Source organism: Petaurus breviceps, unplaced genomic scaffold (assembly GCF_028583685.1).
Source record: "Petaurus breviceps papuanus isolate PSGF00001 unplaced genomic scaffold, PetGlider_PUasm1.0 186, whole genome shotgun sequence".
Taxonomy (NCBI): domain Eukaryota; kingdom Metazoa; phylum Chordata; class Mammalia; order Diprotodontia; family Petauridae; genus Petaurus; species Petaurus breviceps.
The window spans coordinates 18,860,697-18,884,411 of NW_027185798.1; the positions used below are offsets into that span (position 1 = coordinate 18,860,697).

General features: G+C 49.3%; 1 protein-coding gene across 1 annotated transcript in view; it reads right to left on the reverse strand.

Moving 5' to 3' along the window:
* Positions 1-8,759: 8,759 nt before the first annotated feature.
* Positions 8,760-23,715, reverse strand: part of DOC2B (double C2 domain beta) — a 64,824-nt gene continuing 49,868 nt past the window's right edge. The window contains exons 6-9 of the mRNA XM_069089703.1: positions 21,038-21,195; positions 15,918-15,999; positions 13,484-13,580; positions 8,760-11,534 (exon numbers count right to left, since the gene is read on the reverse strand). Coding sequence (XP_068945804.1) covers positions 11,398-11,534; positions 13,484-13,580; positions 15,918-15,999; positions 21,038-21,195 — 474 coding nt within the window. The 3' untranslated portion in view covers positions 8,760-11,397. The remainder of the gene's footprint in view (positions 11,535-13,483; positions 13,581-15,917; positions 16,000-21,037; positions 21,196-23,715) is intronic.

Sequence of the window (23,715 nt, forward strand, 5' to 3'; positions counted from 1 at the left end):
GCTTGGGGCAGCTGGGTGGTACAATGAATAGAGCACTGGGCTGGGAATTAGGAAGATTCCTCTTCCTGAGGTCATATATGGCCTCAGACTCTTACTAGTTGTGTGACCCTAGGCAAGTCACTTAATCCTGTTGGCCTCAGTTTCCTCACCTGTAAAATGATCTGGAGAAGGAAATGGCAAACCCTTCTAGTACCTTTGCCAAGAAAACCTCAAAGGGGGTCATGAAGAATTGGACATGACTGAAAACAACTCAACAACAGCAATAGCTTTGATACCTTCTTCTGAAAACTGCTTGTTCATATTCTTTGACCATTTACTAATTGGGGAATGACTCAGGATGATAGAGTTTTTGGCAAGAAACTGAAGGCCTTTTGGGCAGGAAGTGGTGCTTCTGTTACTGGTCAGAGGCAAGGGCTTCAGAGTAAAAGGCCTATTTGGGAATGAAACAACTGTTGAAGGAGATTGGGTCTGAGAATAAGATTGGAATTTTGAGACCCTGGCTTGAAATAGAGGAACGATGGTCTCCTCATGAGACATGATGTTCAGACATAATAGCTAACATTTAGATGGGGTTTTAGGGTTTTCAGAGAGAGCTTTACATGATGTAGTTAACTTTGATCTAGAGATGAGTCATACCTCAGGAGGGTAAGAATGTATTTGCCTGGAGTCTTGCAAATGGAATCCAAGGAGATGAATCTGAATGGGGGGGGGGGGGGGGAGAAAACTGCTTCTGTCTGTCTGCTAAGCACAGAGAATAGCTATAGGGTAGGAGGAAAGATAGCAGAGACACTCCACCAAGAGAACTGGGGATCTTGAGACAAGGACAACATTGGACCCCTCAGGTTCCTCTGAGTCTGCCTTATCTATCCCAGGGAGCAACAGACAGAAAGGTGGAGGCAGAGCAGTATCCCAGATTGAGAATAGAGGTTCAGGAAGTTAGGCGGCTGAATGAAAGGAAAGGGATATATTTGAGAGATGTTACAGCAATAGAAGTAACTGTCAACAGACTGGATGGGTGGGGTGAATGAATGAGGAGTTGAGGGCAACACCCAGGTTACAACCCTGGGTAACTGGGAGGACAAAGGTCACCTTGGCAATTATTGTGAACTTCGGGAGTTTCTGAGAGAGGTGACTTCTGTTCTGGACATTTTGAGTTTGAGAAGCCTTGAAGACATCCAGTTGGAAGCTTACAAGGGACAGTTGGTGATATAGGGCAAGAGCTCAGTAGAGCTGGGTATTATCTCCATAGAAATGAGAATGGAACTAGAGGGAAAAAGAGAGGATGACCCAGTACAGTCTTGGAGTGTGCCCTAGTGATTATCTACTCTAGAACAATTTGGAACAAGGGATGATCTCATGGGTAGGAAAAGAACACAGAGAGCGCTTTTTATATGAAAACACAATGAATGAATGAATGAATAAGGCATATATTAACTTCTTACTATGTGGAAAACACTATGCTAAATGGCAGGGACACCAAGAGAGGTGAATGGGAGCCTGTAATGGGAATGTAAATTTTTAAGATCTTCCCTGCCCTTAGGCTAAAGTGCACCTGGAGCCTGGGGTGGGAGGCTTGTTTTTCAGGAGATACTTTTTGATTGGCCAGTGGGTCCAGAAGGTTGTTACATTCTCTGAGCCAGGAGCAGGCTATATAAACCCTGATTTGAGGCTTTGTTTTGGGGCTCACTTTGAGAAGTGTTCTGTGATTTGATCAGATGAGACTCTGGGAAGCCGTTGTTGACAGCCCCCCCTGGCTTTGAAAAACCCAGATGTTGATTTGGTATGGAGGTAATGGTTGGACAGTTTGGAAACCCATCTACTTGATCTGTTTCTCTGTCTTGATAATTCTGTCTGTATACTCTGAAGTTCGGGGTGCTGACCTTTTTCCCCTGAACTAGGTAAACGATACATATTTGACTGATTAAAGTAAGCTTGTTAACCCATTTTGAGTTGCTTTCCTTTATCAAAGCAGATCCAAGAACCTGTGTTGGCAGCCACCCTGGGGATGCTGGGGTGCTTGCTGATACAGAGCCCCTGCCCTCCAGGAGCTTACATTCTAAAGGGAGAGAGAGCACATATGGAAAGTGTCAACTCAAGTCAGATGGAGAGGTCCCTTGGTCCTTAAGGTGCAGCCAGAAAGCAGAGGGCAAGGCCTCTTCTCCAGCGCCTTTCCAGTGATGTAGTCATCTGCTTACGATGTTGAACCATTGGACAAGGCCAAGGACTTTGGTGGCATGAACTTTACTTTCTGATTCTTCACTGTCGTAGCTATAGAATCTGCAGGAGCTGTTGCCAAGCTCTGTCTCCTGGGGTGATAGCTGAGGGCATTGGGCTGTAAATATTGCTGTCCCAGAGGCTCTTGGGCTTAGGGTCCTGGGCTGTTTCCACTGGCATTTTCTGGGAGATGATGGTGCTAGTTTGGCCTGGCACTTGCTGCCTCCAGTCTTTCCCTTAGGATACCTTTCTGCAGAGGTAATAGAGAGGTGAGGGTGTCCAGGAGAGGGTGGTCAGCAGTATCAAATGTTCTAGAGACATCAGGCTAGGATGAAGATTAAGAAAAGGCCATTAGATGGACTTCATAATAGCCCAGAGAGACTTATATAAACTGATGCTGAGTGAGGGGAGCAGAACCAGGAGAACTTTGTACACAATTACAGACATGTTGTATCTGTGATGACTAACTTTGATAGACTGGGCTCCCTTCAGCCAACTCCAAAGGACTCATGATGGAGAGGGAAATCCATAACCAGGGAAAGATTTACAGTCTGGATGGAGATTGAAGCAAGCTCTTTGCTCCCTCTCTCTCTTGTTCTGTTTCTTCTTTCTCGTTCATTCCATTGGTTACAATTCTTTACAACTTGACTAATGTTTAATGTGAAGGTATTTGTAGAACCTGTATGGGCTTGCATGCTGCCATGGAGGTTGGGGGGAGAGAGGAGGTGAAAATTTGGAACTCAAAAACTCATGGAACTGAATGTTGTGAACTAAAAAAAAACAAAATTTTTTAAAAAAGCCATCAGATTAGGCAATTTAAAAATCACTGCAGAGAAGCAGTTTCAGTTGAGGGATGGAAGTTGGAAGCCAGGTTGAAGGTGATTTGGAAGAGAGAAAGAGGAGGCATCCAAATGAAGTAGGCAACTTTTCTGTGGGGTTTGAGAAAGGAAGAAGTGATCTAGGAGGGTGGCTATCAGGAACAGTGGCATCGGGGAGAGTTTTTCTGAAAGAAATAGGGGAGACTTGAATGTGTTTGTAGGCAGCAGAAGAGAGACTCGTAAGTAGGCAAAGATTGAAGAGTCAAGGGGGAGGGGATGATAGGACAATCTGCTGAAGAAGACTGGAGGGTGTGGAATCAAGGGTTCATCTAAGTGGAGTCAGCCCTAGCAAGAGAAAAAATAATAGGGTCATAGCTGTAGAGCCTGAAGAGACCTTGCCAAGAGACCCTTCCCTTTTATAGATGAGGCCATTGAGAAGCTGCCAGTTAGGTGGCTTACCCTAGGGCACATAATAAATGGCAGGGCTAGGTACTTAATGTCCAATGCAGCCCTCTTCCATTTTTCATGTTCCCTTGGCAGCCTCCAAAGGCTGGAATAAAAGGGGATGTGGTAGGGGATGTCCTCAAAGGCAGCTGAGATTGGGGCAGCAGAGAGCTTTGTGCAGATGCCCTTAATTGTGTGGTGTGAGGCAAGGTCATCAGCTGCAAGTGTTGGGGGGAGGAAGGGATGCCCTGAGAAGAGAAGGCTTAGAGCAAACGGTTGTGATGATGGGGAGAGGAGTAAGAGGGTTGCCTTGCTGAAGTGTGGGTCTGGTTGAGATTCAAGATCAAGTTGTAGTGTATGCAAGCAGCAGTGAACTCTGGGAGAAGCCCAGTGTCAGGGTCCGGCAAGGTGTGAGTGGTGATAGGAGAAGGGTGTGAGGGACTCCAGAGTGTTGTTGAAGAGGTTCACTAAAGGGTCAAGATTGGGAAGGGAGAATACCTAGGGGTGAGGGATTGAAGGCCACAGTGAATATGAAAAATGGGTTCTAAGTATAAAGCAAAAAGGGGAGAGGTGGGATCTGATAGAAGACTATGAAAGGATAAAGGAGCATCATCATGGAAGTGGACACCTGGGAGGGGTGGCAAGGTCCAGTCTTGTATATTCTGCTAGTTTTCTTGGCTCCATTCATAGAAGTCTTCCTGTGCTTTCCTCTGGAATCCCCTCCCATCATCCCTTCTGCCTAGACAGTGCTTCCTCCCATCCTTTTCCGTAATGCATTCAGCCAATCTCCAGTCAATGGGTGGCCCCCATTCGTTCACCTGTATTTTGTCACCTACATTTGGCTCTTTCTTGACTCTGATTTTGTCAGTGTAATATAATGGAAGAAATACTGGATTTGAAGCCAGATGATGTGGGTTTGAATTCCACCTTTGCTACTGTCTGTGTAATGTACAAATCACCTCATCTCTCAGCCTCAGTTTCCTCATCGGTTAAGTGGAGGGGGTTGGGCTATGATCATAGAACTTAGAGGTGTAAGGAAAGCCTTAGGTCATCTAGTCCAATATTTTACAGATGAGGAAACAATTGTTTGATAATGTCTCCGATGTTCTTACTGAAGAGGTTGTTCTGGTTAAATGACCAGAGATGTCACTAACAGTTCCATGTTGGCGTGGACAGATGTCTCTCTCATGGGGGGCTCAAGGATCTGAGCTTGGCCCTTTGCTGTTTAACATTTCTTTTCAGTCTTTGTTAAAAGCATAAGTGAAACAAAGGGGGGAGGGATAGTTTGCCCACTGGATGACAGAGACAGTATCTGAAAAGATCTTGATAGACCCAAAGGGCAGATTAATGACTCAATGGCAGCTTGGGGAAGTCACCAGGTGAGTGCCACAGGGATCTGCTTGACCCTGGCATGATCAGCATTTTTATGAATGACTCGGAGGGAGGTAGACTTAACAGATTTGTGAAAGACACAAAGCTAAGGAAGGAATAGCAAATCCTTTGGATGAAAGTCAGAAGTCTTGGGTTCAAATGATCTTTTTGACAATTATCAGCCATTGTGTGATTGCAATCAGTCCCCTTCCCTTTCTGTATAATGGGAATAATAATACTTATACTATCTCTTTCCTAGGCTTTTGTCAGGAGAGCATTTTATAAAGCAGGGGGAATAATTTCCCTCCTCTCTCCCATCCCTCTCCCCTTCCACCACCCTTCCAGATCTTTTAAAACAGAAGCAGCCAGGGCAGGATTTCATTGGCCTTTTCATTTTATTTTGGATTACATGTCATTATAAATATTAATAAATCATACCTGAAAAGGACACCGTTGGGGCAGATTGTACTGAAGTACAAAATCAGTTTTGTGGGAGGCAGTTTAAGGATAATTTCTGCGACCCTCACATTGTAGCAAAACCGTATCAAACATGGAGGGCTTGAGTTGACAACAGTGAGAGTTCATGCATTTGTTTATATGCTCGGTTAGAAAAGTTGCAAAGGATGGGAATGACATGCACCTTTCCTCCTGTCCAGGCCCATTCACTTCAGGTCCCCCGTAGCCTCCCCTTGGCCCGCCTCCCGGGCTCCTCTGCTAGGAGCCGCAGAGCCAGATGTCGAGGTCTGTAGGGGACTGCTTCAGTTGTGGAATACTGGGCGAAGCTTGGTCAGTGACTGGGAGAAGGTGGTAGCTACAGCCTTCTTCAAATGACCTTTTAGAGCTGGAAGGGGACCTGAGAGGTCAGTCTCCTCATTCTACAGATAAGGGAACTGAGACCAGAGAGATGAAGTAACTTGTCCAGTGTCACGGAGGTGGCATCGTTCCTGGATTAGATAAACCAAAATGTTGGGCAATCCAGAAATCATCATATGTGACTTTGGAATGTGGTGTAGGACATTCTGGGAGAGGTGTGTGAAGTTCCCTTCAAGCTGATGGTCAAGTCTGAGTACTCTGCTTGCAGGGAGGGCAGTTTGGGATTTAGAATTTGGTCTGGGGGATCTGCCAGGGAAACGATGTCCTATAGGGGCCAGGAGTTGGCTTGTGATACTGCAGGGGTGTAGAGGCCTCGATGCTGCTTTTCTGAGCCACTCCTTGTCTCCTGGGATGGAGATGAGGCAGGCCTGTGCCCAGAGGGATGTGAGCCGGGGGGCTGCTCACTGCTTCTCCCCTCCCCTTCCAAGCTCTTTTTTCTGCTCTCCCTCTGCCCCTATGCTGGGCTGCCACACGCTGACCCCACTTCTTTGCACTAGGCCTGCCCCTCTTTTTGGTGGCTTTTGGGCCTCCCTTCACCATCCTGGAGCACTCTGTAGAGCAGGTACTTTTTTTTTTCTTTTTTGAGAGGGGAAGGCAGGGCAATTAGCATTAAGTGACTTGCCCAAGGTGACACGGCTAGTAAGTGTTAAGTATCTGAGGTCAGATTTGAACTCAGGTTCTCCTGACTCCAGGGTAAGTGCTCTATTTGCTGTGCCACCTACCTGCCCCAGAGCAGGTGCTTTCTTGACTCTGATTTTCAGTGTAATATAATGGAAGAAGTACTGGATTTGGAGCCAGATGATGTGGGTTTGAATCCTGCCTTTGCTAATGTATAAATCATCATTTCTCTTAGCCTCAGTTTTCTTATCTGTTATATGGAGGGGTTGGACTATGATCATAGAACTTAGAGGTATGAGAAAAGCCTTAGGTCATCTAGTCCAATATTTTACAGATGAGGAAACTGAGGCCCATAAAGTAGAGTGACTTTCCCAGGGTCATATAGGTAATCTGAGGTACCTTTTAACTCTAAAGTTCCTATGCTCTAACACCTCTCTGCCCTCTGTATGGCTGTGTGGCTGGGGACTTGGCTCATTTGGCTTTGGGGATGACTGGGGCTGCCCAAAGCCCTTCTCCTGGTTCTGCTGCTAACCAGTTCTGTGACCCTGAGCAAAGGGCTTCCCCTCTCTGGGCTTCAGTGAAGGAGGGTGGACTAGTCGGCCTCTTATCTGCCTTCTAGTTTCGACATTCTGTGGTTCAGAGCTTTCCGTCAGACAACTGGAAATGCCTCCCAATGCAGATGTGGAAAAAAAGGACCCGAAAGCCCGTCACCAGAATCACCGCCAGGACATCAGCTGGTGAGGTCCCTGCTCCTCTAAGACCTCAGAAGAAAGACAAGACCCCTGACCTCCAGGGTTTGGAGGGGACAGTTGGGAAACCTCTCCGTCCCTGCACAGACACAGGTGCTTCTTTCCTCTGCTCTTCGGGTTGGGAGGCTGGGGCACTGAGTGGCCGAGCTTGTGGGAAGGAGGGAGCCCAAGGAGCGGCCAGGACCATGGAGGCTTTCAGGATCCCAAACAACCCCAGCAACTCCACCATTTCACAAGAGGAGGATGAGAGCTAGGCTACCATGAGGGCCATGGGATAAGGCAATGTAGCTAGTGGACACCAAGGACACTGAGCAGAGGAACCAGGTCCCTCTTAGGTTCTCTCCAGTAATTGGGGAAAAAGACAGCTTGATGAGCGATTCTGGAACCGCTAATCCAGAAGGTTTTTCTCTCTCTGTGTGTGTGTGTGTGTGTGTGTGTGTGTGCGCGCGCGCGCGTGCATTTGTTTTTGTTTATATAATTGCAGGTTTGCCATAGAGACTGTCAGGGCCAGGGGGAATGTTGGAACTGGAAGGCACATCTGAGATCATTTATTTCAATACTCTCCTTTTACAGAGGAGGAAACTGAGGGCCAGAGAAGGTACCTCTGTAAAATGAGGGGTCGGCCTCGATGTTGGGTTCTTTCCAGTTCTCCAAGAAGTATCCCATTACTGGATCTGCCCTTGGTCACACTACAAGGTATGGCAGTCAGGATTTGAATCTGGGTTACCTGATCTTTGACCTGGGGCTTGCCCCTTGTACTTTCCGTGACTAATAATGGAGGAAGCAAGCGCAGAGTCTGCTGGATGGCCTTTGCAGATTGGGGCCCTTCTGTGTTTTCTCTTGTCTAGGAAATAGCATTTGTATGAATTGAGTTTTCCTATTAAAAGGGCTAGCCCTGGGCAAAGCTGGCAAGTTGGCTGTTGGTCCTTAGCACATTCTCCAGGGCCCTGCCCAGGACTAGCTGTCTGGGCCCCTCAAGGTGCTGGCCAATAAAGCTCATAAACTAAAGTGGGCATGTATGTTAATGGGAGAGAGTTGGAAGGGGGTCTGGGGAGCATTCTGGAGACATCACCCCCTCCCTGCCTCTTACTTAACTCATTCTTGATGTCACGGTGGGAATTGCAGGCCCTCGAAGGCAGAGGCGTACAGTACCTCTCAAGCCACACCTTGCTGGCTTCACCAAGGACCAGTCTGGGGAAGTCACCTTGAGGTGGCCTCTGGTAGCCTTAGAGCCTGGAGGGAGTCAGGGGCTGCCTCCCTTCCTGCCTCTGTTACCTCTCTGATTTTGGACAAGTTGCTTCCTCATCTTGGGGGTCAGTCTTCTCTGAGATGATGTTGACTGGTGTCTGATGGCAGATTGATCCAAGTGGCTCATTCACTGGTCGGGTCAGTTTGGTTCAGATAGTGCCCCCTCACCAGGTGAGCTGGTTGCCCATTCCAGGCTCCTCCCTGGCCACTTAATTTCTACTTTCTCTCTGACTTTCCAAAAGACCAAAAGGCAATGTGTGTGTGTCTGTTCTTGGGATTGCTCCCCACTCTTGGATTATTGGGTGGGTGTGTCTCTTCCCCACTGGGCAGAGCAGGACCCTGACCTTGACCCTTCCCTCAGGGAGCCATCCCCCGAAGGTCACTTTATAGGCTGGGACGGACACGTAGAGGGACAATGCCAGGATCAGTTGACCACAAGCATTACATTTGTAAGTGCCAGACCAGAGGAGGAGGCAAAAGGAATCTTCTCTCCTCAAGGCAGTGGGATTTTGCAGTAAGTAGCACCTTTGGTTGGCTCCTCAGGGTTGAGGGCTGCTCCAGCCAGGTCCTGGTGGAAGGGGGAGGAGGAGGAAGAAGGTGGGGTGGAGGTGGGCAGAAGGACACAGACCAGGCTGGGGGCACTGCCTGGGACTCTCAGAGACTTTAGAGCTGAATCTCCAAGATTATTCAGTCCAACTCCCTCATTTTACAGATGTGGGAGCTGAGACTAGGAAAAGGAAGTAATTAATTAGGCCAAGGTCACCCACACAGGTAGAAAACTGCAGAGCCTCTGATTCCAAGCCTCCCCTCCCTCTCACTGCCCTGCTGTCCTGGGTTTACTGTGAGCAGCCCACTTCCAAGTGGCTTTTCACTTTGCAGGAAGATTAGCCGGCTGGAAGCCATAGTTGCTGTCTCAGATGGTTCCCATATGGTCTGTTTAGTTCTACTGCAATGGGCCTGGCTGGGAGAGAAATGGGAAAAATCTTACAGAGCAACAGGGAAGGATGGAAGGAAGGCCAAGGGCAGACCTTGTCACACAGTTAACTTGGGTGTCTGTATGCTCAAAACTCCCTCCCCTCTCGTCCAACTCACTGAGACCTCAAACAGGCCTGGTCATCCCAGCCTCACTGTTAAAATCAGCTCAGACTTACTGAGAAGCAGATCTGTGTCATGTGTCTCAGTTTCCCCCTCTGTAAAAGGGCTCGAAGTTGACACTAAGGCCCCTTCTAGCTCTGACATCCTTTGGTTCTGTGCTCCTAAGCCTTCCCAAATTGATTAGAAGGGATCAGGTAGCTCTCACCCTTTCCTCTCCTGCACCTCTAGACCCAGAGTGCCCCTTGCCTCAGTTTCCACTTCAGTGAAATACTTTTGCTGGCCTCCCTACCTATACCTATAGAGGATGTCCACATTATACAAGGGCCTCTAGGTGGCGCCATAGTGCACAGAGCTCTGGAACTGGAGTCAGAAGGACTCAACTTCCTAAATTCAAATCTGGCCTCAGACACTAGCTGTGTGACCTTGGACAAGTCACTTCACCCTGTTTGCCTCAGTATCCATATCTGTAAAATGAGCTGCAGAAGGAAATGGCAAACCGCTCCAGTGTCTTTGCTAAGAAAATCCTGAACGGGGTCACAAAGAGTCAGGCACATCTGGAACCACCTGTAGGCGTGTGTCCTTTTCCATCTGTCTGTCTGTGAAAAGGCATGTGATTCAGTGGCAGCAGCTGCCCCTTATTCCTGGGTGACGTGCCTTCTCTGGGCCTTGGGTGTAGATGATGCCTGAGGGCCCTCCCCCCTCTAAGTCCTGTGGTTCAGCAGCAGTTTGGGGTGTGGTATTCCCTGGCAATTAGACAGCTGACTAGGGAGGAGTGAGGAGAGCCTCCCCTGGTACTCGCCAGGTCAGGACAGGCTCAGGGCACAGCGACTGACTGTGGAAGAGACAAGAGAGACACACCTCTACCTCCCCTCACACTCGGCACTGTGCCCTATCCGGAGGACAGACAGTGTGGCCCAGTGGCTAAAGCCTGGAAATCCAGGGTCAGATCCCACCTCAGGCCCTGGGCTGCCCTGAGAGCCTCCGTTTCTTCACCTGTACAATGGGGGGACAGAGATACAGTGGCAGCATTGCTTTGAGGAGGGGTGAGGCCCCCTTCATGCCCACCTGGTCTTCCTTAGCAGCTTAGCCTTTACAGCCACCAGGAGAGGAGCCTGTCCTGTGGCAAGGGAGGATTGGGCCTCTTACAGGACCCTGGCGTGTCTGGGTGGTTTGGTTTGCCTTTTTCTGACGGTGCCTTAGGGCCTCCCTTCTGGTCTCACATCTGTCTGGTTGCCCTGTGGGTCTGTGGCCACCAGGTGTCACTGCCCACTTAAAGACCTTTGCTCCACCCTGCAGAGCCTTGGCTAAGGCAGAGACCTTCCCTGGAACAGGGGGGCCAGGAGACTCAGGAGCAGAGATCTCTCCTATGTGCTTAGCCGCCTGCTGGAATCTCAGACCAGCTGTTGGGTCCTGGGCTAGTTTTCACTCCCCTCCCAGGAATGTCAGGGAGGACAGTTCCAGCATCATTGTCCCATTGCGACCTGTTCCTTCCCACAACCTCCCACCTAGCTCTGGTGTTAGACCCGGGCACCTGACTGCAGCCTCTTAGCTTAGCACTGTCCCCTGGCTCGATGGTCAGCCTGCTCTGGCTTTATGCTTGGCTTGGTCCTGGGCCTGTTCCTGCCTGTCCTTCCTGCCTCCCTGATATGGAGCCACTTGGGGTCAGGCAGGAACCAGGCATCCTCCCCCTCTGCACTACCCCCTCCCACAACCCCTGTGGCCCCTTTGGAGGCAGAGAGAGAAGAAGGGGGCACAGGGGCCTGGTCCCACCTTAGGCTTCCAACAGTGAGGGACAACTGGCTCCCCTGGGCCCTCTGCAGCCCGGCCTGGCACCGTTGCCAGTGTCCAGAGTGGACAGACGAGGTGGTGTTTTTGCCTGTGAGGTGGTTGAGGAGCCTTTCGATGCTGTTGAGTAAACATGAACCTCAAGCCCTGAATTGCTGCTGGCGTGGGGGGCGGGGCAGAGTTCAGTCACTGAGGACAGCTCCGGGCAGCTCATTGGTCAGCGTGTGCCAGCGCTCAATCTTCTTGTCCTTGTTTTTCAGGCAGTCAAACCAATGCTTCAGGCGTTCACCCTTGGCGTTGATGCCCAACACGACCCCTCCTAAAAATCCAAAGGGGCTCAGGTCAAGAAAAATGGGGTGTCTTCATTAACTGAGACACTCAGTATCTACCGTGCGATCGTGGGCAAGTCAGGCGACCCTTGCAGGATCGAGTGGTCCTGTTGGGGCCTCCTACCATCTGGGTAATCTCTTTCCCTGCCTGCCTCAGGAAGCCAGCCACAGAGGACACTGTCCAGGAGCCCTCTGGAAACCAGAGGGGTGGGGAAGAAATGCGTCCTGGGTGTGATATTAAGAGATCTCTCTGGCCTCCCCTGGCTCTAGACCTGCAATCCCATGAACTCAGGGAAGAGGTTACATACACATGGGGACTTGCTACCACAGAGGGCAATGCCATGGATGCATGTCTGGGGCTCTCCAGGTGACCCAAGGCCTTCTCCAGCCAGGATGGACCTTTGGGTTAGAGGGGCATGAGCAGGGTAGGGCTGGTGTGAAAATTTCGGGGCATGTGGTCTCCCTTCCTTTTCCCTTGTACAAACCACCCTGTCCTTTAAGGCATGGTGTGAGAGTACAGAATGCCCAGGCCCACGAGCCTCTTGGAGACCTATAACACCAGCTTGCCACAGATAGCTTTTCTTTAGAACCCTGGGCATGCATGCCTCCTCTTCCTGCTTAGTACGTATCCCACCTTACCCTTTTCTGCAGACTTACATACCTCAGTGCTGTGGAGTTCTCAGCTCAAGCCTATGGGAACGCGGGATCCATGCCTAGACACTGGCATCCCTAACTGGCAGCCAGGCCCAGGGTTTCTATGGAGTCTCTTGTACAGCTTTAGTTGTAAGTTTTTTGTTGGGGAAGGGGCCAGGACTCTGTTCCAGGAGAGACAAGGGGCTGGAACTCCCACTGGGTTACTAGCAGGAATGGACAGTGTCCCTGATAGAGACCTTGAGTCTCTTCAGGCCTAATTGGGGATGGGAGCAGATTAGAGTCAAGGCTGCAGAAAGGAGGGTCTGTCACCTTTTAGAGACCTTCACAATCTACCCCAACCTATTTTTCCAATCTCGTCGTTCACTACTTGTCCTCCTTCATTCTGCTAGTCAGCCATGTCTGCTTTTTCTGTTATGTACTCCAATCTCCCATCACCATGTCTTTGTACTGGCCACCTCACACCTGAATGTCCTCAGGCCTTACCTCCACCTAACACAGGGATGGGGAACTGCAGCCTCAAGGTCATATGTGACCCTCTAGGTCCTCAAGTGTGGCCCTTTGACTGAATCCCAACTTCTAAGAACAAATCCCCTTAATAAAAGGATTGTCTTTAAAACGTGGACTCAATCAAAAGGCCACATCCAAGGACCTAGAAGGCCACCTGGGGCCTTGAGGCCACTCCTGAAATAGAATCTCTGTCAAGACAGCTCAGACACCATGTTCTACATGAAACCTTTCCTGATTTCTCCCCAACCCCTGTCTCCCTAACTCCCTTGAATTTATACTCTCTACAGTTTTTCTGTATATTCGTCAGCTCTTTGAGAGGAGGGATTATTTCGTTCTCTGTATGTTTCTCTCAGTGCTTGGCACATAGTGTCAAGATTTGTAATAAATGCCTGTTGCCTGATTGCTTGGCCCAGATTCCCCCATAGGTGAGACGGGCTCCCTGTTGGTTTGGAGGTAGCATGGGTATTTTCTCATAGAAATCCTATTCATGTCAGGGGCAGTACCAGGATTTCATGGGTCAGCATTGAGGCAATGATGGACGAAGTAACTCCCGTGTCCCCCCCACAGCTCAGATTCCGGGATTCTCTGTCCAAGGCTTGGGACAAAATGACTGGTACTCACAGAAGAAGGTTTGCTGACCGCAGGTTGGGGTATTCTCCTTCCCTGCACTTCTCGGCAGCTTTCCAAATCCCAGGAAACCCCCTCTTTTTGTACTTTTCTCCCTGGGTGTCTGGGCATGACAAGAAGGAGCCCCCTGGGGGCCACTCTCTTTCCTTACCGATGAAATCATTGGATTTGCCGATGTCGTAATCCCAAACAGTGACTTCCAGGGTCTTCTTAGCCAGGTCTCCGTGCTTTATGTCATAGCAGAACTCCTAATGCCCAAAAGAGATGGAAGCTGTCAGCACCGGCTGTATGAGCCAGAGAGGCCTGAAAGAAGCTGGAATCTTGAGGTTGAGGGGCAGGGGGTGGATCCTGGCTGGGCTGCTACCTAAGGGACCCTGGGGAAATGACTTGAGTTTGAGGGACCTCAGTTTCCTCATCTATAAAATGAGATTGTAAAATCGATGACCTCAAGCTGGAAGAGAAGTCAGAGGTTGTATGGCCTCTCGCCAGCCCCTCCCCATTTCCCCTTTTTGGTTAAGAAAGCTGCGGCCAAGGGAGCCATCATTAAGGATCAGAGAGGTGTCTAGGAAGGAATGATCAGAGGTAAGATTGGAATCCAAGCCCTTTGATTCCAGACTTCACCAAACCTCTGCTTAAAGTGAGGGGGGCCTAGCACCTCCTGGGTCGGCCTTTCTGCAGCCTCCAACTTTCACACCCTGGTTAGTCTTCTGGGCCCAAGTAGAACTAACCCCTCATATGTGACCACCCCTGCCTGAAATCTTGGAGACCCAGAATCAGGGAGTAGAAGGTGCTGATGGACGTAGTTGATGAGATGTCCGTGCTGTCTCCAGACTCTTCCTTTCATACACATTGTATGTGATCACCCCAGGGAGCTTTGGGACCTGCCCCTTTGTAGCAGGGACCTTGGGCTGTGCTGCTGCCAGGGGAGGGGTCAAGCTAAGATTGGCAGGGGGAGGGGTGTGTGACCCAGGTGGACACAAGGATGTGAATGGTATTAATCAGAAGATACCTTAAACTCTGGGTTTTTACTAGAATCTCAGTTTCCTCAGCATGGAAAGAGAGCACAGAAAACTAGGTAAGGGTACCTGGGCTTTGGTGGGAGGCCGCATTCATGGACCCTTAGCAACAGAGAAACAACAGAACCTAATGCCCAGTTATCAAGAATAAATAAAATAGGAAACAACCCAGGCAGGTTGGGTTTAAAACGTGGGCCTCCAACTGTCAGCTGGCTATGTGACCCACATCAGATCTCTGAACTGCTTTCAGCCTCAGTTTCCCCACCTGTAAAGTGAGGATAATCACAGTGTCTTCCTCATAGAGTTTTTGTGAGGATCAAATATAAACATTAAATCACCCTATACATATTAGCTAGCATCATTGTTTATTCAAGCTCTACTTTCTTCTAAGGAGAATTGAATCAGTCCCCATTCCCCATTCTTCTCCTTCCCTTCCCCCTTTGGTTTTCAGTGGTTTATGTGTGACTTTTCATTCCCTGCCAGGTGTATATAGTCTTGGTTATTCACATGTCTAACCCAGCCACCTTACAGTCTGAGACCTGCTCCTTGAGGGCACAGAGCCAGGCGTTGAGGCCATAGGTTTCCCACCCCTGCACAGACCATGATCTCCAAATCTAGTGTCCCTTGCCCTTCCCCTCACTTCCCACTGTGGTATCAGGCATCAGGGCCCCTCGTAATGTCAATATTCAAGAAATGTTTGTCATTTCACAATAAATTTTGCATCTGTTACCTCCTCTCTATTTGGCCAGCCCTCCCTCCTCCATCTACTCCTGCAGGCTCTCATCACCTCTTGCTTGGCCTCTCCCCCTCTAATCCATCTTCCACAAAACTGCCACCAAAATGATCTTCCTAAATCCCGGCTCTAACCACATCTCCCCTCCCTTCCGCTCAGGAAGCTCCAGCAGCATCCAACTGCTTCTAGAATGAAAGACAAACTTTTCTCTTTGGGTTTTAATGTCATTCTTAGTTGGGCTTAAGCTTGCCTTTCCAGGCTCTCCTACATCAAATGAGATAATATTTGTAAAGCCCTTGGCACAGTACCTGGTACACAGTAGGTGTTTGATACATGCTTATTCCCCTCCCTCCCCTGCTTTATGCCCTCCACATTCTAGTCAGTCCAGCCTACCCGTGATTCCTCCATACAGTATTTCCACCCCTTTGAGCAGGCTTCCTCCCACGCATGGACCACTCACCCTGCTTTTTGTTACTATAATGCCCCCAGATTATTTCACAAATGTATTTAGTATATTTTGTATCTTAATGTTTTATGTGCATGTACTTTCTATCCCCTCCCCCTCACAGAATGGAAATCCCTTGAGAGCAGGGGCTGTCTGGGTTTGGTTGTGTGTCCAGCATGAGGCCTGTGTGGTGGAGACTGAATAAATGTGTGGGCTGGATAAATGAATTGGACCTCCTCTTTCCTGGTGAGAGGCCGGGCATCCCTAGAGACTGCCCAGGGCTTGAGCCAGCACCATGGGAATTCTGGGAATTTCCCTGTTTGCGCTCAGGCTGACATCATTCTGCCCACCTTTGGGCTGTCCTCATTCTGTGCCCCCTCTCCCCTGGTACCTCATTGAATTCTGGATTCAGGGTTTTCTTCTTCACAGCTGTCTTGTGTTTAGATTTCTTGTCCACGTCAGGTTTCAGGTATCTGTAATTGTAACCAACAAATGGGTCAGGATTGGGAAGTGTCAGGAGATTGGTCCAGGCTTCCTAGATGGCAACTTTCAGTACCTGAGGAAATATTTTCGGGAATTTCCCTTGCCACTGAAGTCCCATTAATTCAGCTTTAGCCATGTCGTGATAGAAGGTCCACATTGTCTTCAGAGAGAAGCCATTGGTGAATTCATGAAGTGTGCTTTCATTTAGAATTCCATCCCCAAGGCTATTTATTAATAAGTCCTAGTAAATAGCACAAGGGGCAACTGTGTGTGTGGGGGGGTTGCCGTGGATAGAGTGTCCAAGTCTGGAGTCAGGAAGACTCGTTCCAGTCATAGACACTTACTAGCTGCATGACCTGGGCAAGTCACTTCACCCTGTTTGCCTCAGTTTCCTCATCTGTAAAATGAGCTGGAAAAGGAAATGGCAAACTACTCTAAGATCTTTGCTAAGAAAACTCTAAAAGGGGGTCATGGAGATGGAATGATTGAACAGCAACAAAAAGGGTAAAGCTTTTTACACTGGGAAAATCAAAGTGTTTGCATTTCCAGATAGATTTCGAATTCACAAATGTTCATTCTCTGCTGGGAGCTGGGCTCAGCAATACTTTGATATGCTGACCCTACTGATGAAGACTAAGAAGCCGAGGCATCTCAGGAATGGATGGCTAGAGGAACAGAAGCATAGTTCCCCAGTTTGCTAAATGGTCTTTTCTGCTGTGGACATTGGCCCTATAACAAGGAAGATTTCTTAGGGAAGTGGGATAGTTCAGTGGTAAGAATGCTGGTGCTGGAATCAGCCAACCTGGGTTCTGGGTTCAGATCCCACCTGCATCATTTACTCTACCTGTATGACTCTGAATAAAGCATTTTGGTTTTTCTGTCTATAAAATAAAGAGGATGGATCAGGGGGTCTTTGGGGGCCTTTCCAGATTTTCCAGAACCTATGACTCTGGCTCCTTCCATGGTCTCATTAATAAAGAGCTTTCTATGTGCCAGGAACTGTGCTAAGCCCTGGGGATACAGAGAAAGGAGGAATACAACCAGACCTTCACCTCAAGGAGCTCGCAGTTAACATTCTGACAAGTATGGCATGGGCAAGGTCTATTCAGGAAAAATCAGAAATAAACAGCAGAGGGAAGGCAGTAGGATTATGAGGAAGCAGGAAAGGCTTCCTATTAAATGTGGGATTTTATTTTCATTTATTTTTTGCCCTTTTTTTGGAGGGGCAATTGGGGTTAAGTGACTTGCTCAAGGTCACACGGCTAGTAAGTGTTAAGTGTCTGAGGCTGGATTTGAATTCTGGTCCTCCTGACTCCAGGGCCAGGGCTCTATTCACTGCACCACCTAGCTGCCACTGGATGTGGGATTTTAGCTGGGATTTGAAGGAAGCCAGGATGCAGAGGGGAGAGCATTCCAGGTATGAGGACAGCCAGTAAAAATGCCCAGAGGTGGGAGATGGGGGAATGGCAAGGATGCCAATGTCACTGGATTGTAGATACATGGGGTGATATGAGGTATAAGGAGACCAGGAGCAGGAGGTTAGGAAGGGCTTTGGATGCTTTATATTTGACCCTTAAGGAGTTTATTGAGTAGGGGAGTGGTGTGCTGTGTTTTAGGAAGATCACTTTAGTGGCTGAATAGGGGATGGTTTGCAGGGGTGGGGAACCTGTGACCTTGAGGTCACATGTGGCCCTCTAGGTCCTCAAGTGTGGCTCTACTCAGTCAAAGGGCTACACTTGAGGACCTAGAAGGCCACATGTAGCCTCGAGGCTGCAGGTTCCCCACCCCTGGGTTAGAGAGTTCAGGCAGAGCCACTAGCAGCCACTGCAATAGTCCAGATGTAAGGTGATGAAGGACTGTACCATGGGAGGGATAGTGCCAGAGGAAAGAAGGTGTTATAAGAATAAAATCAATAGACCTTGGCAAAAGATTGTATATTGGAGTTGATAATAATGAAAGCTAGCATTTATAGAACACCTCAAAGTTTGCACGGTGCTTTTCAAGTATGTGGTTTTATCCTCACAACAATCCTGAGAGTACCTATGATCCCCCTTTTACAGATGAGGACACTGAGGCAGGCCCCTCGCACATCCAGTATGTGTCAGGGGCAGGATTTGAAGTCGGGTCTCCCTGGCTTTGAAGCTGGCTCCCTAGCCAGTATATGCTGCTTCTCAGGCCTCCCACAGCTCACTGCATCCACCGGGGTATCTGTTTCCTCATTTGTAGAAGGAGAGGGCTGGACAGTTTGGCCTCTGAGGCCCCTTCCCGATGCAGACCCATCATCTTATAAATTCATTTTCCAGAAATATTATTTCTAGACCCAGGAATAAGGTTGCTAAATCATGTGGAGAGAGCCCGTTTTCCTTGTAAGGAAACTGAGGTCCCATAGGAGCAGTGACTCGCCTAGCCTTACCCATCTGCTAAGAGTCATAGGTGGGATTTGAACTCAGGGAATCCTGGATTCCCAGCCTAGCGTTCATTTACTGATGCAGTTATGCTGTAAGCTGCAATATGCCTTATGGACACCAGGGGGCATGGCGGCTTCACTAGAGGATTGACTCCAGGCCTCTGACCTGGCAGCCACTTTTCCAGATTTCTATTGGAGAGCCCCAGGACCCTCCAAGCCTTAAGCAGTCAAATAGAAAAACCCAGCTGGTGGCCATCCAGTGTCTTACAATTTGCAGAGGGGGATTGTTACAGTCAGAAGCCTCCCCCAAGGCACAATAGAAGCCCCATTTGACAGATGAAATGACTGAGGCACAGAGTGGGACATAATTTGTCCAGCAAGCCCAGGTGGAGTCCAAACCCAGGTCACCCTGACTCCAAGCTCAGTTCTTTACCCACGATATATTGTTCAGTCGTTTCAGGCGTTTCCCATTTGGAGTTTTCTTGGCAGAGACTGGTTTGCCATTTCCTTCTCCAGCTCATTTGACAGATGTGGAAACTGAAGCAAGCAGGTTAAGCTGAACCTATCCAGGGTCACACAGCTAGTAAGTATCTGAGGCCAGATCTGAACTCAGGTCTTCCTGAGGCCCAGCACCCTAACCACTGCTCTACCCAGGTGCCTGAGCTTGCCCATTATAGCCAGTCTCCAGAAACATTTTTGATCCTGGGTTGATAAACAGTGTTTGAGCCTGTGCCCTTCCCCTCAGCATGAATATTCATAAATTATATTCTCTGTGACTTACTCTGCCTATCCCAAGGCGTAAGGGCTTGAGGGAGGAGAGGAAAAAGGGCAGGAGCTGAACACAGAACCCATTCTCCAGGGGCTTCTGCTGCTGTTGGAGGCATGAAATGACAGGAACACAGGGAAGGGGTGGAGAGGAATGGGGAAGGTGCTGAATTTTTCCAACAATACTTGAGTTCCTGCCTCCCTGAGGAGCCCATGGCTCAGGCAGAAGCGACCCAGGCCCATAGCTTGGCATCGCAGCTGAGGGCTGGGAAGAGGGCTAGGGGGGTAATGAGGAGAGGCAGGGGTATTTGTGTTGGGGAAGGCTGGCTGGTCGCATACCTCTTGGGCTCACCCCACTCCCAGAGGGCAGGCCTCCCTCTTGGAGACTGGGAACTAAAGTGTGATACACTATTGTCACATTTTCTTCTGGGGGACATGGGAAGCAACCAGGGGGCAGATGCCAGAGGACAGGGGGTCAGAGAGAGCCACCTTGGGAAAGCCATTTAACCTCTCCTGGCCTTAGTTTCCTTCTCTGCAAAATGAGAATGTTGGGCCAGATGCCCCTTCTAGCTCTAAATCGATGTGCCCAGACTTCTCTAGTTCCTGCCCCTCTGAAGTACTGAGACCAGGGCTGGGGACAAAGCTGGGACTCAGCAGAATCTTCTTGAATTTCCCCCCTGAGGTTCTCCTGAGCTCTGCTTCTGATGGGGCGGCTCCCATAGATCTGAGCTCCCTGACCCTGGCCCAGCCAGACCGGGGCACCAGGGAGCCATCACCTCAAAGGGCCAAAGGAGAAGGGGACAAGCATCTGTTTGGTTTTATTATGGGCCCTGGGCAAGTCACTTCACCCTGTTGGCCTCAGTTTCGTCCTCTGTAATATGAACTGGAGAAGGAAAGGGCAAATCCCTCCAGCATCTTTGCCAAGAAAGCCTCGTGACAAATGGAGTCACGAAGAGCCGGACAGGACTATCCAGCAACTCTGCAAGCCTCTGTACTAAGCACGATTTACAACTATTATCTCATCCAATTCTCACAGTAGCCCTGTGAGATGGGTGCTATTATTATCCACATTCTACAGATGAGGAGACTGAAGTCTGGAGAATTTGAGGGATTTGCCCAATGCCACGCAGATGATAGACATCTGAGGCTGGATTTGAACTCGGCCCTCTCTGACCCCAGGCCCAGGCCTCTGTCTACACCACCACCCCGGCCTTGAAGAACACGGGCTCTGTGTTAGGGGATCTGGGTCCAGATCATGCCTCTGACACTCGTTACCTATGTTGTGGTTGTTTTTGTCTGATCATCTCAGTTGTGTCCAACTCTCTGTGACCCCATTTGGGGGTCTCTTGGCAAAGATACTGGAGTGGTTGGCCATTTCTTTCTCCAGGTCATTTGACAGATGAGGAAACTGAGGCAAACAGGGTGAAGTGACTTGCCCAGAGTCACACAATTAGTAAGTGTTGGAGTCTAGATTTGAACTCAGGAAGATGCCTTCTTGACTCCTTGATGCCTGGTGCTCTGTGCACCATGGTGCTGTGTAGCTGCCCTGGGACACTGAGCAAACCCCTTATGACCTGAGTTTCCTCATCTATTAAAGGAGGGGGTTAATAAGCTGACCCTTGACGTCCTTCTACATCTCGGACCCTCTCGGGATCAAGGAGGGAGGGGAGCCCTCCCACTCACATTTTCTTTTCTTTTTTTTTTTTTTTTTTGCAGGGGGGAAGGCAGGGAATTGGGGTTAAGTGACTTGCCCAAGGTCACACGGCTAGTAAGTGTGTTAAGTGTCTGAGGCCACATTTGAACTCAGGTCCTCCTGACTCCAGGGCCGGCGCTCCATTCACTGCGCTCCCACTTACATTTTCACATAGGGGTCGGAGTATCCGTTGGCATCCATGGCCGCCAGATGTGCACACCTCACGATGCCCACCAGCAGGCCCTGCTTCTGGGAGCTGTACTTGAGTGATATCAGGATCCGCCCTCGCTCTTCCAGGGACTTGTCTTCTGTCTTATCCACCTGTTGGGGAGCACAGTAAGGATGGTAGCAAAGATGGCCTCCTACCCCACAGTCCCCACTGCCCCATGGACCAGCTAGAGTGGCCCACCAAGGAGAGACTCTGCTCAGATCAATGAGACCACCGCATTCAGCCCCACTAGGACTAGTGGTGGTGCAGGGGCTGGAGCTTTGGACTTGGAGTCAGGAAGACCCGAGTTAAAATCCTGCCTCTAACTAGCTGTGTGACCCTGGGCAAGTCATTTCACCTTGATTACCTTTCATTCCCTCTTCCGTAAAATGAAGGTGTTGGAGTCAATGGGGGCCTCAAATGGGTGACTCTTTCAGCTCTGTGACTCAAGATAGGGTCACCAAACAAATTCCCAACAGCCCAGTTGCCCCAGCAAATGAGGATGGAGCCCTGGGCACTAGCTGGATATCTTAGGAAGCCGAGATGTGACTCAAGGAAGGTGGTGATGTTTCAGAAGATGGTTCAGGGAGGGAGGCCTAGGATCAGGAGGCATCTGTTCCCAAGGGTGACTGGCCTGAACCAGGACAAGATTAAAGCCACATTCATCATATCCACGCCAGTAGTCTCTGTGTGTCCCCGATAGGAGGATTATTCTTTGCCTGAATTCTCCCTAGTGAGGACACAAGGAGAGGGTGGGCTTGTCATAGGAGGGATGACAGACAGGCTCTGGTATCCTCACAAGGTCAGGAGAAATTGAGGAAGGCCCCCAGCATGTTGGGGCCCCCTCTGTGGCAAACTGGGCAGAAGAATGGCATGAGGTGGGGCAGGCATCTCTATCTGCATCTGTGGAGGGAGCTTCTGAATCAGGGACACCACAGAGTCATTGGAGAACCTGAGTATTAAGGTCACTGTCCTTTATATATGAAGATGTATGGATTTATCTTTATAGCTCCAGCTGTGATAAGTTTAAAAAGAGGTAATCCTGACCCCTGGCAGTTAGGTGGCCCAGTGGATAGAGTGCTGGCCTCAGTTCAAATCCAGCCTCAGCCACTTACTAGCTGTGTGACCCTAGGTGAGTCACTTACCCCCATTTGCCTCAGTTTCCTCATCTATAAAATGAGCTGGAGAAGGAAATGACAAACCACTGCAGTATCTTTGCCAAGAAAATCCCAAACGGGGTCACAAAGAGTCGGACACGACTGAAACGAATGAGTAACAAATGCTGACCCTTAATTTCATTTGATATGGGGAGATCCTGGGAAGGAAACTCCCTACTGATGTAGGGCACAGGTTGGGCCTTCCGCAAATCAGAGACCTTGAGAATTGCCTAGAGCAGTGGTGTCAAGCTCAAATAGCAAAGGATCCCTGCACCTAGAAAACCACAAATTAAACATCTGTTGTATTTTTTTTTTTTTTTTGCTTTTTGGAAGGGGAGGGCAGGACAATTGGTGTTAAGTGACTTGCCCAGGGTCACACTGCTAGTAAGTGTAAAGTGTCTGAGGGCAGATTTGAACTCAGGTCCTCCTGACTCTGGGAGGTGCTCTATTCACTGCAACACCTAGCCGCCCCATCTGTGTAATTTTAAACTTTTTCTGATTCCATTTTAATTTGGTTCTGGTCCATACTGGAGTGTGACTCAATGCATTGGCCTGAGGGTTGTAAGTTTGTCTTCTCTGGCCTAGAGCACCGCCTCTGAGGTCATTGATTACCCAGAGTCCCTCAGGTAACAGGTGGCACCTGAACTGAGGCCAGCTCTGTATCCCTGCTGCCCTGCTGACTCTCTTAGAAAAGACAAACTGAAGCCATAATAATAATTCTGAGTTACATGCCCCAATACTGAAGAGTGAAAATAATAGATAGCATTTATATAGGTTGGAGCTTTGCCAAGCACCCAACCCATTGTATGGGACCCTCTCCTTTTGGTGGAGATGAAGGTCCTGTCCTGCCTGAGAGTGAGAAAGCTCCAGCCTTTGCCTCTCTCTTTGCTGAGATCTTCTTCAAGCATTGAGAGAGAAGATGGGAGAGGCAGAGCCCACTTCAGGTCGCTGAAGGAAATGACTGGGACGACATGAGGGGAACTGGTGGTCGCCATCACATCCCTATTCCCAGCTTGCTACTCTAGAGACATCAGGGAGTTTCCCCTTGGGGGAGATCCAAGGCCGCCCCTCTTGGTTGAGCTGAATTATTTCACTCCCAATGGGTGAGCACCTTCCCTCTGGATTGTCTGGTATAGGCTCTGCTCTGCATACCTTCTCTGACTTCTGTTTTGCTATGATTTGGATAAATGAGTTTCTTTGCTGTTCTCTACTGTGTGTTCATTATAGAACTGGTATTAGGTGGGAAAGGGGTCAGGCTTGGGGTCCTCCTCCTCCCAGAGTGATCAGAAGCTAGATGGAACCCAATCATGTCCCCCTAGGTAAACAATATTTATACCCCTAGCCTAGTACCTCCTTTCTCCTAGGAGAGAGAGTGGCCTCCAGCCCCAGCCTCCTGCTCCCCCTCCTGGTGGGAGAAGGGTGGGAGGAGAACAGTCTAGGAATGTCGATTCTGCCTCCCTTAGAGCCACACACAAG